This window comes from Microtus oregoni, unplaced genomic scaffold (genome assembly GCF_018167655.1).
Source record: "Microtus oregoni isolate MIOR12 unplaced genomic scaffold, Mior012 000004F_ref0000308, whole genome shotgun sequence".
NCBI classification, from domain to species: Eukaryota; Metazoa; Chordata; class Mammalia; order Rodentia; family Cricetidae; genus Microtus; species Microtus oregoni.
Window position 1 is genome coordinate 62,842,533 of NW_024543063.1, and position 17,530 is coordinate 62,860,062.

The 17,530-nt window shown below is 39.4% G+C and overlaps 1 protein-coding gene across 1 annotated transcript in view; it reads right to left on the reverse strand.

The window, feature by feature from the left end:
- The window catches only part of LOC121447497 (ubiquitin carboxyl-terminal hydrolase CYLD-like), a 99,842-nt gene extending 89,769 nt beyond the window's left edge, over window positions 1-10,073 (reverse strand). Inside the window, 4 exon segments of the mRNA XM_041650774.1 lie at window positions 5,978-6,083; window positions 8,249-8,551; window positions 9,569-10,012; window positions 10,014-10,073. Coding sequence (XP_041506708.1) covers window positions 5,978-6,083; window positions 8,249-8,551; window positions 9,569-10,012; window positions 10,014-10,073 — 913 coding nt within the window.
- Window positions 10,074-17,530: the final 7,457 nt, after the last annotated feature.

Sequence of the window (17,530 nt, forward strand, 5' to 3'; positions counted from 1 at the left end):
ATATTCCTTCTAATCTTCTTGCCTCTAGTAACATTGGTAAACTGTAACTGTTTGGGTAAACTATATGTCCAAATTTAACTTATATATGTCTAATTTAGATATCCCTGACAGGTAAAGGTACCCTGATCCTCAGGTGCCTTTACAGATCTGAGAATATGCTGCTGAGGATGTGGAAAACTGGGTCATTCATATATTTCCAGTGGTCATGTGACACCATACAATCATGCTGTAAAACAGTGTAGCTGTTTCTCTAAAATCTTACTGTAAATAGTGGTACCCTGTGTGGGTAGATCAAGTTCCTTTCAGAAGCCACAGTCTCAGCTGGTGGTGGGGTTTCATACCTACTCCCCACTCCCTACAGGCTGGGATTTTGTCTGGACTGAAGCTGCACAGGTCGTGAACACATCATCACAATTCCTGTAAGATTATATATACAACTGCCCTGCTGCATCCAGAAAATTCTGTTTTCTTGAAGTTGACCTCTACCTCTGGCTCTTAAGAACTTTCTGCTCTCTCTTCTGCAAAGTCCCTGAGCCTTGGTGGGAGGAATGCAAATGTACGTGCCCACTTAAGGCTGCAGACTCCACAGTCTCTTATTCTTGCACCTGAACCAGTTGAAGGTCTCTGTGTTGACATCTTCTGCAGGAAGAAGCTTTTCTTAAGGTTGAGATGTACTGGTCTATGGCTATATTATCAATTTTATCAATTATATTGCTACAAAACTGTTACCATTTTTAAAGGTTATAAACCATGAAGACATGCAACACAAAGAAAAAACTGATCGGGAAGGATACAAAAAGAAATTATGAGTTTGGGATCAGCCTCAGGAGGAAAGGGTCCCACTAAATGACTTCCTTTTCAAATTTCTGTGAATGTGCACATACTGTGTCGTCTGAGTTGTTGTTGATAGTTGCATTATACTCTTAAGCTTCACAACGACAGACACAGCTCAATGCATTACTTTGATACTCAAAGAAATGCATACTTTGGGAGTGTCACAAATTGGCATACTTCATCGCAACTTTACAAACCTGGATGTGCTGTCTCAGCAGCTTTAATGCTTTGGACCATCAGAAACAGCAGTGCAAAGAGGGACACTTTAACAGCGGGGTGAAGCAAAGGTTTCCAGATACCAACAGGAAGAAATATTTCACTGGGGAGAATTCTTCCCAAATCTCACCAACTGTTCAGCTGCTCCAAAAACAATCTTTCCTACGTGCTAGAAATGTTAATTCTGTCCCACAAATGGATGTAATTGGGCAAGAAAAAATAAATAAACTAAGGAACTAAAGGAGACACTGTCACGCTTTTTCCCCTCAAGAAAAGAATGTTAATGATACAAAATATAGATGAAGGCTTATTCAAATATACCAAATTAATTTTCATTTAAATAATTTTACTTTTTAAAAGTCTATTTGCAAGCTTTATTTTGTTGGCAAATACGTGTAATTTATGTGTATAAAAGCAGTATCGTTCTTAATTATCTACTATTCAAGGTTTATGAATATCAATGGCTATGAAAGAGAAAAAGCATTCTCTTCCTTTCTTACAACTGCTCTAAACCAGCAATAACATCAATGACAAGCAGGAATCTTGAAGATCTTGACAAGGGACTTCCAAGTCATGAAACTCGTGTTTTGTTTTGTTTTTGGTTATTTTAATTCTATACCAGTGTTGAAATAGAAGATAATTAAAATGTTTTTATGGTGGGTACTGCTAAAAAAATTTCCTTGTAAGGTTACAGTCCAATTCCAAAACAGTTTTACTTTTCTTTTTTCTATTTATTATGTGCTACTGCAGAATCTAAGACAATTTACAGTTCAAACAAATTTAGAGTTGCAATATAAACATATATTAGTCACATACATACATATATAAAGAAAGAAAGCTGAGAACACATCAATCTTTAATTTACAGAAGACTAAAAACACGCAATCAACTCTGCATCCCTGAGCTTCACAGCTCAGGAATCTTATTCCTTCTTTTTTTAATATTTTATTTATTTATTATGTATAAATATTCTGTCGGTGTGTCTGCCTGCAGGCCAGAAGAGAGCATCAGATCTCATTTCAGATGGTTGTGAGCCACCATGTGTTTGTTGGGAATTGAACTCAGGACCTTTAGAAGAGTAGGCAGTGCTCTTAATCACTGAGCCATCTCTCCAGCCCCTCTTCTTCCTTCTTGAATGGTTATACTAACAATGATTTTCCCAATCCCACAACATACTTCATTCAGCTATAAAATGTAAAGCCCAAGACAATGCAATTAAGATAGCTAAAAATTGAAAATTACATTCTCACAAAAATGTCGCAGGTTTTAAGGTTTCAAAAGCACCATTGGACAGTTCCCTGGGGAAAAAAAATCCTTAAAAAATGCCCAAATATACTTGTTTGCCAACTAAAGTGGAATTTGTGGGATATTGTGAAATCAGTGAGACATGAGTATAGAGAAGCAGTTTACTATGAATTGGCTCCTGTGGAAAAAAAACTCATAAATAAAAGAAAGAATTACAAGGGCTTATTCCCAGCCATTCAGCAAGTTAGCATTATAAAGTCAGCATAACTCTCCAACTTTTAGAACAGGCCTTCTTAGTTCAGCTCCCAAATAATTTCTTGTGTGTGCTGCTCAAATGTCTCCTGCAGAGGTCTGTGGGAGCACACGAATGTGACAGGGCAACCCCCCATCCTCTTTACCCCTTGTTTGACCATTCTCCATCCTCATCACCATCTTACTGGCCACAGATTCTGTTCATTTACTATCTATCTCAACTTATTAAATGAAAGTTCTACATAGGAATTACTTTATTTTAAAAATTTTTAGTTAATTTATCACTCTGTGTGTGTGTGTCTGCACACGCACCCATGTGCCATAGCATGCATGCATAGATCAGATGATAATCTGCAGGAGTCATTCTCTCCTCCTAGCACGTGAGTTCCAGGAATCAGTCTTGAGGGCAAGTGCCCTTACCCACTGAGCCATCTTGCTACCCCTAATCATCACTTTTGTTCAGTGCGGAGACTGGAACTTACAGCTTCACTGAAGTACTCTAACCATGGAGCTACAGTCTCAACCCCAAGAATGCTTATGTGCTTTGCCTCCTAAACATCCACATCTAAGGAAGTCTACCTGAGGGCTTTCTACTATCTGAATGAATGGTGCTTTTACACTGCTGTATTTTAAACAATAAGCACTCGTTGTAACATTAAAAAAAGCATTTAAATTCACAAACATCCCAAACTGTGCTGTCTATAAAGCATGGATGAAAAGGAAACACAACTAATTAACATAAGGACACATATGTTTTCCCTGAATATAAACCATTTGTTTCCAAAAAGTAAGAAAGGGAATTAGGAGTGGGAGACCCAGGAGGAGTTGGGGAGGTATTATAATCAAAATACATTATATGCATGTATGAAAATTTTCAATAACAAATATATCTTAAAAGAAATCAAAAGTAAAGTATGTCAGACTTTTTCAGAGCAGATCTGTCATATGAACCTCATGCCTCCTGCTACAAAACTAAAAGCTGCGTGGGAAGCATGTTCAAATTGTAGAACAATTTATGACTTGACACCAACAGGCAGACAGGAAGGGTAGAATGCAGGTTAGGAGCCTTCAGTTTCCATTTCTATGAAATAAGGAATTCAGGGCCTAAAATAAGCTATAAAAATAAATTGAAAAGCATTTTGTTGTCAACATTACCAATAATGGGAAAACACTAGAAGAAAAAGTACAGTGTGTTGCTCACTTATAATTCTCGTTACAGTAAAATCATCTTTTATAGAACCAGAAATGAAATCTCCATCTCCATGAAAATAATATCCCCTAGTATGTGACACTAAGAAATACAGGTTTTTGTGCAGATGTTCACAATGCAAGAGTACTCGTAGGATATGGGATTTGTTGGGGACTAAAGAGAACACAGGTTCATAATCAGATGAGTTTTGGACTTTGGTTCTGCCACTCACTTTCATCATAGATAATTTAAGTCTGATTTGAGCCCCGGGTTTTTTATTTTGTTTTGCTTTTGTTGCTTTTGCTGTTTATTCTGCTTTATATATTTTTAATATTTATTTATTTATTTTATGTATGTGAGTATTCTATCTGCATGTATGACTTTGTGCCAAAAGAGGGCATCAGATCCCACTACAGATGGCTGTAAGTTACCATGAGAATTGGACTTAGGACCTCTGGAAAAGCAGTCAGTGTCATAACTACTGAGCAATCTCTCCAACCTCCCTGTTTTGTATTTTTAAGCAGCAAAATATATATTAAGACCTATCTTATAAATCTGTTCACGACATAGAGATAGCATAAACCATCTAATTCCAGGCCTGGCACATCCCTGGTTATGGCTTGTGGACAGCCCTATTTCTGAATGCCTCTATTGGCTTCAATGCACTAGCCTATCACTGGGAATTCTAACAGCAGTGGTTGGTGTTACTACCATTGTCAATCACCTCATAGCAGCCAAAGAAGATACTTATTTGAGGCAAAACAAAAGGTTCTTAAGTTTTGGGGGGGGATGTTTATTGTTTTTCATTTTTGGGTGGTGTTTTTATTTTCATTTATTTTTTAAGTTCAGGGGCTGTGCTGTAGCTCAATGGTAAAGTGTTTTACCACTGTACCAATTATACCAATGGAAAACACTCTGTGTTACATACCCAGCAGTGTGTGTGTGTGTGTGTGTGTGTGTGTGCGCGCGCGCGTGCAAGTGCCTTTACCCACTGAGCCATCTTGTTGGCCCTAATTATTATTTTGTAGTAAATAATATATGCAGTAAAATACTAAGAATAACAGATATAATAAAACTATGTAATAGTTTCTGACTACAGTTATGAAGCATGATCTACCATAATAGCATCTTAAAACAAAAAGAACTTGGAGGGGGAGAATGATGAAAGAGTTGTCCCGATGAGGGTGCACTTCGGGGTCAGGAAGAAACCTCATGTCAGGGAAATTCAAGGAATTCACAAGGATGGTCCCAGCGAGGACTCCTAGCCATAGTAGAGAGGGTCCCTGAACTGGACATCTCTTATATTTAGATTGATGACTACCTTAATTGTCATTAGAGCGTCTTCATCCAGTAACTGATGGAAACAGATGCAGAGAACCATACCAAAGCACTGGGCCAAACTCCAAGTATCCTGTTGAAGAAAGGGAGGAACCCACGGAAACAACTAATCTGGGCTCATAGGAGCTCACAGACTCTGGACCAATAGTGAAGGATCCTGCATGGGACTGAACTAAGCCCTCTTCACATGTGTGACAGTTGTGTAGCTTGATCTACTTGTGGGACTCCTAACACTGGGATCCTTAACTCTTAAGCTAAGTTTTGGGAACCTATTCATCATATTGGGTTGCCTTGCCCAGTCTTAATAGAAGGGGAGGAGCTTAGTCCTACCTCAACTTGATATGCCATACATAACACCCACAGGAGGCCTGCCCTTCTCTGAACAGAAACAAAGGGGAGGCAACCAGGGCCAGGGGCGGGGGGGGGGGGGTAACAAGAGGAGAGGAGGGAGGGGAAACTGAGATCACCATGTAAAATAAATGAAAAAATAATTAAAAACAACAAAAAAGGAACTTCAGCCATCATTTAATAAGAATCCTGAATCCTCTGTGGAGTTTAGATGAGATAAACAATTTTTTTAAAAGCTTCTAGCTTCATCTCTTACTCCAAGAGACAGCATTTTTTGTATTTTTGAACCTTCCAATTACAAGACAGGATTTCTTTCTCTATTAAAATGTCTAGGAGAAGACAATGTAAGAGATAATGTATAAACTTCACTATACTTACATACTTTTAGAAATAACCTTTATTGCCTTGGTTCGGGAGAAAAGAAAGGTTAGTCTATATAATGACAATTCTACAATATAAAGCCAACTTCAAAAGATCCATCTTTAGTATATATTTGCATTCTCATAACAAAATACATGTTAGAAACTATCTTCTGAATACATAAAGGAGACATACCTGGAATGATATCATTGATGTGCAGAAGAATTGTACTTTCAACACTTGCAAAACTACAAAGTTGTACTCCATCAAACATTCCATCCCAGTTGCCAATAGGGTTATCCTTGAAATGCCAAAAAAGTAAACCTTTATATACCTTTGTCAATAAATATAAAAGTGAACACCAACATTTCTTTCCAAAGTATTACCTAAGATATCTTTCATAGAAAAATGTTAACTATTTTGCCCAAAAGGAAGGCTGTATTAGAAATATCTGCTAAAGTAACAATGTTTTACAATAAAAATAATAACAATCAACTTACAGCAAACACACAAAATAATGAATCAAAAGCGTTTTTCATACTTTAGTCTGCAGTAATAACACCAGCTGAGGTTTAAAGAGACATTGTCTGCAAAAGAAAACTTACTAGGATTGCATTATTTTACCCAGAAACCTACCCTTAAAGTTAATCACACATCTGCATCCCCTGGGCACTTTGCTCACTGTATTACTGTGTGTCTTTTTATAAACAGAAGAGCAGTTACTTCAGAATTCTCTTGTTATCTGTGGGTATACAAGACTTTCCTCAAAAAATGGGGAAAGTCTTGATTTTCTAAGTTATTCTCTACTGTGTCACCAGCACAGGAGTTATTCGTGAGGCACAAGCAGATGGCCATGAAACAACTGCCCTGAGAACCAGTGAGGAATGTTAGCGTGTCCCTGGAAACAGACAGCCATGAGTAAAGTTAGGATCGACGAACTTTCTTATCAAGAAGTCTAACGGGACTGTTTGGAGCTGATGCTCGCATAAATCAAACAATGGACAGAACTTGTGTGGAGCTGGCAGGCAAGTCTCAAGACAGCCTGCCTGGGCTAAATAAGATGACCTCCTAGGTCACCATTAGGAAGGGAGAGGACCCAAACAGTTCCTGTAACATCTAAAGCCTGGCCCAAGAAACCTATATAGCAAGGGGAGACTAAGTCCAAAAACTAATGGCCTTCTTTCTCCAACATTCTCTCTACCCAGTCTACAACTCCTCTGAAACACTAAACTCTCATTTAGAGAATTCTTGTTCTTAATTATTAACGATTCTGAGAGACCCACGGGTCTTACTCTGGCTCTAATTTCACATAGCGAGAGTCTGGCAAATTCTTATTTTGTACCTAACTAATGAGCCATCTTACACAATTTCTAAGTACAAGGCAACAGAAACACACTGGAACATTCATACCCAACCATCTCTGTAGAGCATTTATGAATAAATAAAAATGATTATTAAAAATATTCACTGTGTGAGTCTGCTGCTCATAATCCTCTCCCAACACACCCTGGTAAGAACAATTATGAAGGAATCTCCTTTATCCATAATGAACTTTTGCCTATACTTTCAGTCTAAGATAAAAATGTTCTCAACTTCTTTCTCCTCATTCTCTTGGGGCCACGTTAATTCACTATGTGCACTGGAATGCATCCATTGTTAACGAGTATGGTTATTCAGTAATAAAATGAGTGACACAAACAAAAGGAGTCATATTATACCATATGACCTCACTTCTGAGGTACCTACAGCAGGCAAACACCCAGTCTGTAGTTACCACGCATGGGCAAACTGGGCAGAATTTATTTAATCGAAACAGAGCACAGCACAGGATGATGAAAAAGTTCTGTAGACAGACAGTGGAGAGGCCATGATGAGAATATGCCAAATGATTTGAACTGTTAGTGTAACCATGGTTACACTGGAGCCTTTCTTCTACACAGTTTGCCGCAATAAGAAAACAGTTTTTAGACAGTGAAAATCCTGTGGGAATACTCTGTCAACTCAAAAAGCAGTATGGTTCTTTTCCTGAGTATTTTCTATTAATAACTTTCTACATTCATTATTATGAGAAAATTAATTAAACTTTAGCAAATATACAAAAAGTATCAAAAGTATTTTTAAATTAAAGGAAAACACAGTATCATACAATATATTTGGACTTAGTCAGAGAAATGTCAGTTTGTTTTATTGTTTTGGTTTGGTTTTTGTTTTTGTCTACTGGTCAGTTAAAATAAGGATAATTAAAAGACTGAGATTATTATCCCAGTTTCTTAAAACACGAAAAAATTTGGGAAATGTATTGTTTCTGCTCACATTCCTACTGTAATGTTCCTGTACGAAAGACAAACTGGAATATCTTCTTTAAAATACTGTAAATTTGAAGAATACAAAGTGTTCAATTTATTTCTAAATTAATAATAAAATTAATATATATATTCACAATAATAAAACTCAAAAAATCCTTACCATGTCCACACCAACAAAATATCCTAGACTCTCTATTTCTGGCAAAACATCACAGAATATTACTTTTCCAGATTCAACACTTTCTCCGACCTTCAAAGATACTCTGGAGTTTTTTTCCAAAGGGGGAGGTTCAGCCTGCATGGTATCCCCTAGGGCTGCAAAATCACTTTCCACTCCATTGTCATCATCGTCTATGGGCTCCAGCTTGTCCAATGCCACAAACACGCCACAATCTTCATCACACTGAAAAAGCTGTTTCTCTTGATATACCCCATCAGTGAAACCTTGGCCAAGATGTTCTTCCTAGTTTTCAAAGTTTTTTTAAAAAGACATATAAAAAGATTATCCATTAAAGGGATTTCAGGAAATTACTTTGGAAAAACTCTAAATTATATCCATAATATGAAATATGACTAGCAGCTGCTGTTGGGTTTAGGGTGTTTAAAGAATAAAGAAGCTGTATCTGATGATGAAACTAACTCATAATTTCAGATCATAATTCTTTTGAGAAAGAGTGAGGATTAAATTTACGACATAGTACTACCACGACTTTTGTCATGAACAGGCATTCAACTTTAACCAAACAGCAGCATCAGCTCCATTTACTGAGAACAAACTGTAACCATCTACAGCCATCCACCGTACAACTACTATAAGCCATGTGTGCTCTAAGCACTTCACAGATGAGGAACAGGTTAGGAGAACTTGATGTAGGTTAAGTAGCTGGCAACCCTGCTAGTACATACCATAGCTGGCAGTCACAGCCTAATTATTTCACTGCTCGAAAAGCCAAATCAAGAAGCAAGTAAAGCGCGACCTCTCTCTACTCCTGAGAGTGTCCAAATGTGAACCAATAGTCAGTTTGGAATATAGAATTCTTAGATATGTTGCCACGGCACATAAGTTCCAAGGCAGTTTATACATTCTGGGGATAAGCATGAGCAAACTGAAATTGCTGCAACACACTTCAAAAATTTTACCTCTAAACTGTTATACTTAGAAGCATACACTAAGAACTGGGAATCTTGTGGGTACTATCACAAGATAGTTCACAATTTTTTAAGTGTTTATAATTACAATTGGCAATTGTCTTTATATCCTCTCAATTTATCATTAAATAAATTTGGGAGCTGGACTATAGCTCAGAGGCAGAGGGTCCTGAGGTCCATCCTGAGAACTGTACTAAAAACAAACAAACATAAAACACAAATCTTATAAAGGGGAAAATATGTGCTCATGGTCTCTCGCTCACGCGCACACTCACTTTCTCATACGCTCTCTCTCTCTCCTTCTCTCTCTCAAATGTCCTAGCAAACTTACCAGCAATTCTACTCCAAAGAAAATCCCCGACACTGTCCTGTCCGCTAATAACGGTCCTCTGAAGCGCACAACTCCTGGAAATTTCTCTTCCCCAGATCGCAGCTGTACTTTCACAGGGCTGCCCACATCTACCTGGAGGCCTTTAGTTAGTCGAATTCTGTTTCTAAATAGGCTGAGCCTCTCCTCACAGTTGGTAATTGCCAACAGTAACTCTGTAAATTTCTCAGTGATTTCTACAACATCCTTTTCATCAACAAATAGAACTGCGTGTGATTGCTCTAAGATTTTTAATCCAATCTGATTTTTCTTGCCTTTTGCAGAAGGAACTCTTGAATGACCCACAGAACGGTCTTGGATGTACTGTCCTATACTTCCTTTGGGTACTTTTAGGAGTTTCTGTGTCTGTTTGTCTGTTACACTGCATTCTTGAAGAAGCAGATAAAAAAATCCGTTCTTCGCAGTAAGGTGAAGTAACTTTCTCTTGGCTCCATAGGCCTGAACTCATTGTGACAGTAACTTCAGAACATCAACTCACAAAAAGGAGCCACTAGCAAATCTGTCATAAAATCCCCAAAAATGAAGTTACTGGAATCCTAAAGCAAGTTGTTAACAACCTGGTGTCCATGCTGTAAAAAGACAGCAATTCAAAGTGCCTGGCAAACAAGCAAAACAAACTTTAGACTCTACTCAATACAATCTTAAAATAAAACTAAAGATGTTTTTAAAATCTCATTTGACTATATAAATATCTCAGAGCTAAACGACCCATAGGACTTGTGTCCACTGTTTCTGCGTTTTTAAAGAACTCCAGCTACAAAGCATCCATAGAAACAATAATGACTTTTCCAAAATTATAAAATTAGATAGAATCTAACAAAAACTTTAAGATTACCCTAATATACAGACTCTGAGACTTTTTTAAACTTTACAAAGTAGCATTTCTGTCTAACATGAATGAATAAGATACAATATTTGAGAAAATACACATAATCTTATAAATTAAAAAGGCTATTTCTAAACATGTAACTTAGAAAGTAACACATTACAGTATCGAACATCTTTTATCAATTAAAAATATGACAATATTACATTCTGAAACTTTATCCACAATTCATTTATCTATATGCTTCATTCTGGTAATGGAACATTATCTCCTCAATTTTATTTTTTATACATTTTATTTTTATTTACACATATATGTTGTATCTCTGTTGACTGTATGGCACATGTGTGTAGTCCCAGAGGCCAAAAGGGGGCAGTTAGATCCTCTGCAGCTGGAGTTATAGGCAGTTGTGAGCCACCCACCATGGGTGAAGAGAACTGAATTCAGGTCCTCTGGAAGAGCAGTACACACTTTTAAGTGCTGACCAATCCCTTTAGCCACTCAATTTCATTTTCACATACCTTTTGTGCTTAGACAAGGAGATATTAACTATACTAGTTATAACTACTATTTTATTTCTTACAATCACAAGCATTAAATATAATCTTGAGTGTATATATATACACATATATATGTTAGGAAATGATTTGTAGATCAAAAGTTGGACAATGCAATGATGACATATGACTATATTACATTGCTCTAAGATTTTTAGTTCAATCTGATTTTGATGATTATGTCTATAAATTATACTGAATTATAAACTGGGCAGTGGTGACGCAATGTTTTAATCCCAGCACTCGGGTGGCAGAGGCAGGCGGATCTCTGTGAGTTCGAGGCCAGCCTGATCTACAAGTGCTAGTGCCAGGACAGGCTCCAAAGCTACAGAGAAACCTTGTCTCAAAAAACCAAAAAAAAAAATTATACTGAATTATAAATGCTTATATCTATAAATTGTTCACTCTATACCACAGTTTTAAATATGTATAAAGGGAAGAACATACAAGTGATTATTTTCCAGCTCTAACTTGCATTTAAAACTGTTAGAAAAATAATTTTACAATTTGTAGCCTCATTCTTAAAGACAACTTTAACTAATGACTTAAAACAACATAACTTCAAGTGCTGTAAATGACATGCCCATTGTCAACACCAGGCTAAATGGAGAAAAGTTTGAAGCTATCCCACTAAATCAGGAGCAAGGCAAAGTTGTCCACTCTTGTTACACACAAATACCACAGTTCACATGTAAAGGTACAAGGACAACACAGGAATTGGTTCTCTCTGTCCACCGTGTAAGCTCCAGGAATCGAATTCAGGTCATTAGGCTTGGCAGCAAGCACCTTTACCGGCTAAGCCATTTTTCCAGCCAAATATATACTATTTCATAAGGCAATTTAGAAATATAAGTTAAAAGAAAATTAGCTTCATAAGGGAGATATCCTGCTTGACTAAATAATGCTACCCCTGGAAGTCATGGCTATTAAACAAAAATCCCAGTGCCAGATGTAGAAATACCTCCTTAAGAATTGTTAGGCAGGGAGCTTCCAAATGCCCCCAAGACAGTCCAGACTCTTGCCAGTCCTCTTGGTTGCCAACCACAACTAGATAACGAGATTCTATTACTAATGACACCACATTCCTTAGCTGTAAGATACAGAGAAACCAAGAAATGAAGCTAGAGCTGGGATGGACACGTCCTCCTCTGGCTAGCTTTCACAGTGCTGAAAGGTGCTATGCAGGCTGGGTTGGCAGAATGGGACGTCAGTGGTCTTGGCCAGCTGGGAATCCTATGGACTACAATACTAACCAAGCAGGCAAGACTGTGATGGACTCAGTCAACCATGCTCTATTGAATGTGAGGCCTGCTCTGGTAGAGGGAATCCATGCCAGGTATTATAAACCAGTTTAGAAACCCATGGCATAGAGGCTAACTGCCAAAGAAAAATTTTAAAAACTCAATTTCATTCCTTATAATTAAGGACTTATTTAATTATCTCCATGAAAAGAATGGTTTCCATGTATCTCTACCATAAGAATATAGCTACTTGATTCACAAATACAGTTCATGTTTGTTTCATCCTTCTTTGAGACAGAGATATCCTTCTCCAGCCCTGTGCTTATAGGCAGAAATTAATAACATTATACTATGTAAGCATTTTATCCTTGATTTTCAAATCAAATAAACTTAAAACTAAAGCATCAAACTGTATTTATTTGACTCAATGATTAAGCAACCTGGCAATTCAACACACAGTAACAGTTCCCTTAGAAAACACTTTTAGGTGATGAAGTGTCCCATCACGGTAACATTTTCACAAGTCTGTCCCTCTGTAAGCCCAAATGAGAGACACAAATCACCCGAGACAGGCTAAAGTCAGCACTCCTCCAATCCACCATCACTTAAAGCATCTGTGCGATATTTGGTGAAGATGGATGAAGGCCATAGCAGCTTGAGCGGCTCCTCTTTCTGCTTCCTTTTGTAATGTGTCTTTAACTCCACTTGAGGGCACTGTCTACTTCAACAGAAATGGAATCAATCTATAGCTGCCACTTACACAACACACCTGTGGACACCTCAATCTTAGCCCCACATAAACAAAATCCCTCAAAAAAAGCACCAAAGAAACTACACAACCCTTTAATGTGGCTCTGTGCCTCTGAGGCACCAAGATAAAGTGTTTGGTCTTTTGTTGTTGTTTTGTTTTGTTTTACTAAAATGCTATTAATATGTCAGCATTTTTCAAGAAAGAAAATTACTTTTTTCTCAATCGCTAAGAATCATTAGGAATATAAATTATTATTAGTGAGCCTCAAAATATATGTCTGTTTATTATTTCATTAAAAAGCTTTCCATCCTGTCCTCTGACTCCCTTTCCTGTGTTCTACAAATCATACTCTATAGTATACTGTCCCTCTTGCAATCAGCCATTTTCTGTGGTTTCCTGCAGTCTGTCTTTGACTCTTTTTGTGGCCTCCTTGCTTTCCAATTTACTATTTCTAATCAGTTCTAAGAAGTGAGGTGATGAGGTATGTTTCTGTGTCTGAAAAAGCAAAGCAACAAAAACAAAAGGGACAGACAAATTCTAGAAGGGTCTTGAAAAATAAGGGGCATAAAGCCTTATTACAAAGATATTCTTGAGACTGTTCCCAGAGGTTGAGGCAGTCAAAAAGCAGTGACTTATTGTTTGAGGATCTCTTTAAAATGCAAAATTTTTGGCCAAAACCATTTCACAGCTATTTTATTTTTAAAGTATTTTTTTCTAAAACCAGGTATCTTTAAAGAGTAAGCTGGAAACTGCATATTCTATTGATTCTCTAACTTAACAACTAATGCTGCAACTTGAAATAAAAATATAAGTGTTAATGAAGCATTATCAAATCAAAACAAATCATTTTATTTGTTTTACGATATTATATTTTAAATGAATTTGGTTACAGAATTGCCTTTTGCAACTCATTAATGGAGGTAGTCCACAGTTTTAAAAAAAAAAAAGGAAAAAGATAGTTTCTTGGTTAGTAAAAAGGTTCCTGGAAACAGAAGTTTTAAAACACCATTTTTAAAGTGAACTAGCAGAGAGTGACGAAGTCGGCCAACTTGTTGCACAAGTGAACCTGAGTTTATCCTCAGTAATGGGGGAGGTCACAACTAGAATAGTCAAAGCAAACAAAACAAAATACTTTTTAAGGTATTATCCAAATATAAGAAACACGCGTGACCTTCCCTCTTTACAAGATTCATTCTTCAGACCTGGGCTGGGACTCCCCAACCTGTCTTCCTGGGTTCTCCCAGTAGATGGCGCTAACTCATTTCAAATGCGGCTTTAGAGGCGCCAGAAAACTCCAGCTGGAGTCAGAACTAGGGCAGAGCCAATTAGGAAAGAGGACAGAGGCAGCAGAAACGGCCAGAACCACCATCTGCCTTTAAGTCACACGGGGGAAGCTTAAGACTTCCTGCGTGTCATTTAGGATGTGTCACATAGCCCCCAAGGCCAGGTTAGCTTCCAACATCACCTGCTCCCTCCACACCTACAGTCTGACGGGGACTGACTACTTGGGAGCGATCATGTATTTTGTCATAACCTAATGTAACCACAAGATGGTGCTGCTGCCGCAGGACAAGATGCTTAGGGAATCCGAATTTTACCAAGCAGCATGAAGACTTGCTGAGGCAGTAGAGGCTGAAAGGGGGGGGGGGGGGGGGGTTAAATAGTCTTGCAAGGCTAAGTTCGGAATTGTATTTCCACTATGTTGCCGCTTCGGCTGCCTCTAGTGAGGAGTTTCTAAGCACCAGGAATCGCGATCAAGCACTTTATAAACATGGCTTCGTTCGACATCTGCGGAAAGCCTTCTGGGGACCATCTGCGATGTCTCCATGAACATGTGTCATGGGGCAGCTGGCGATGGGAGCCTCTTGTACTTTCTCAAAAGGACTGAAAGTGATCCGATTCTGACTGTTTCCACAATAGTAAATAGAACGGCTTATCTTGATAAGGGGCTAACTGCTCCGTGCCCCCATTCAAGCCTCTGAGCGCCTGCTTTGTGTCAGGCTAGCAGGACAGGGACCACAGAACCAGAGAAGGCCCTGCTGCCAGTTCTGAGACCGCAGCAAACAACAGGTCAGAGCAAATGTTCTAGGAGGGTGAAGAGGGCAGGGGGAACGTTCCGTGCAGGGCATCGGAGGAGTCCGTGGTAAACAAGAATGCACGCAAGGGGCCCCTGAGAAGCGAGAGTTAAATCTTCAGGGATGGACAGCAGTGGGCTATGTCTTTAACACATCCGTTATGGAAGTTAAACCGAGGCAGGTTTAACTTGATTCACACCTGTAATCCCAGAACTCAGAAAACCGAGGCAGGAGGATTATGGCAAATTCCAGTTCACCCTAGGCTATTGAATGAGACCTTGCCTCAAACAGAGAGAAAAAGAGAGAGAGAGAGAGAGAGAGAGAGAGAGAGAGAGAGAGAGGGAGACAAGGAGAGAGATACATAATTAATTACATGTACAAGACGACCAGCCTTTAGAGACTCAACCCTTCCTTTACGTATCTGTCTTATAAAGCCGTAACAGCAGCGGGTAGACATTTCTGGAACTATCCAGAGAGTAAATACTTTAGGCTGTGCAGGCCTCAAGTTTTCTGTAAAAGTTCCACAATTCGGCTGTTGCCAGACCCACACAGAATAGGTGAGTGGGTATGATCGCGCCCACCACACTGCCACTTGGGAAAACGGTATTGGGCTAGGCCCGCTTCCCAGGCAGTGTGCAGAGCCCTGGTCCAGACCCTAGCATTTGGAGTGGACATGCTCTGCACTTTTCTGAAGAACCCTTCTGTGCCCCTTTCAGTTCCAGCTGCTGAGCTCTGATAGCTTGCAATGGCCACGGTATGGAGTCTGCCACAAAACAAGCAGAGGAAACCATCAGGGTTGCTCCCATGTCCCCCACACTCTGAGCTCAGCTTCCCATCCTCCAGGCCCGCAGTCGCTGTCTTCAAGACCTCCCGTAATGCTTCTCTGGGGGAACCTCTGACTTAGCAGGTCTGCCTGCTGTGTCACACCTCATGACAACCCCTAACAGCCTTGATCCTCTGTGGCTAGTGGAGCACAGAGCTGGGAAGCGTATATTCCACAGGCTGGTGAGACCAACCGGCCACCAAGCAGAGCCCACCACAGTGACATACAGTCTTGAGAAGCGGTAGTGTCGACTGATAAAATCCTTGCAGATTTTAGTCCCTCTTGTAACAAGAGCTCCTTGCTAAGTGAAATCACCCAGTTCCCATAATTTGCAGGTCAGTCTTCAATCACCTCCCGGCTGTAATCAGATCCCAGGAACAACCCCTTCCATCAAAACTGAACACTGTAAAGCTGTTCCCCACCATGGCTGGCAGGCCACTGAGACCTGCTGTTTACCAACAGGTGAAGACAGGCAGGGAACTGTCACAAACTGTTGCTCCCCATAACTGGTGGGTTGTTCTTTTGAATGACATCAGAAACAACACGTGGAATTCACACACACTTTGGAATGTTTCCCAAACAAAACACATAGCATCCTCACAGTGCCCATATTGGTATTCTAAATTTTTTAATCTTTGCTTTTATGTGCATAGGTGTTTGCCTCCATGTATTTCTGTGCACCGATGTTGCCTTCAGAGTCCAGAAAATTCCTCTGGGAATGGAACTTCCAATGGCTGTGAGCCACCATGTGGGTGTAGGGGGTTTGAACTCAGGTCCTGGGGAAGAGCAGCCAGTGCTCTTAACCACTGAACCATCTCTCCTGCCCCAACAGTATTCTTTATTCAAACTAAACTCAACTCTCCTACATCCAACACACACCTCCCCTACCTTTCTTCAAAGGCTGAGTCAGCAGCTTTCCCATACTTTTCTACTTCCCTCCGGAACTTTCACCCACAGCCTGTCTTCCACTGGAGCAGAAGGTTCCCAGAAGGGATGATGTGAGGATTGCTTCCCTTGAAAAACTCTGTCCATAAGTGGTTCCTACTTGGCTGCACAAGAGACAAATACCTCTGAGTCACCTTTGGATATTCCCATGGGCCTACGTCCAGCCATGAGCACCATGGGAAAACATCCTTGTGCAGACCCGACCTCTAGCCAGGATGGAAACCCCTTACTGACAGTGTGTCCCATTCTTCAGACTGTGTCAGGGAGCCTGGTCATAAGTCAAGGGTAGATTCGGAGTTCCTCTGGCTAGGTCAGCTTTCTTCAGCAAAGACTGGATCTTCACTTGACTGTTCGTATACACAGATGGGCAGTGCAATGCCTGTCACATCAATATGCCCAAATGCAAGAGTAAAATCTCTGAAAGTGTTTGCCAACCTCTGAATTCAGCAGGAAAAAGTAGAGCTGCGGCATGCTGTTACCAGCACGGTCATGTTGTAAGCTGTGTGTTTTCTAAACAGAAACCTTGACATACTACAGCAGCAATAAAACTCAGATCAGTCTAGTGTCCCTTCCTGTACGCAGTGAGGGGCTTAGTCTCCAAGGAAGGAGGACTTCTCATGCATTTTATTATCTAAAAGAAGCCTGGAGTAAAAACCAGTTCCTAAAATGTCATGGGATCATTCCCTG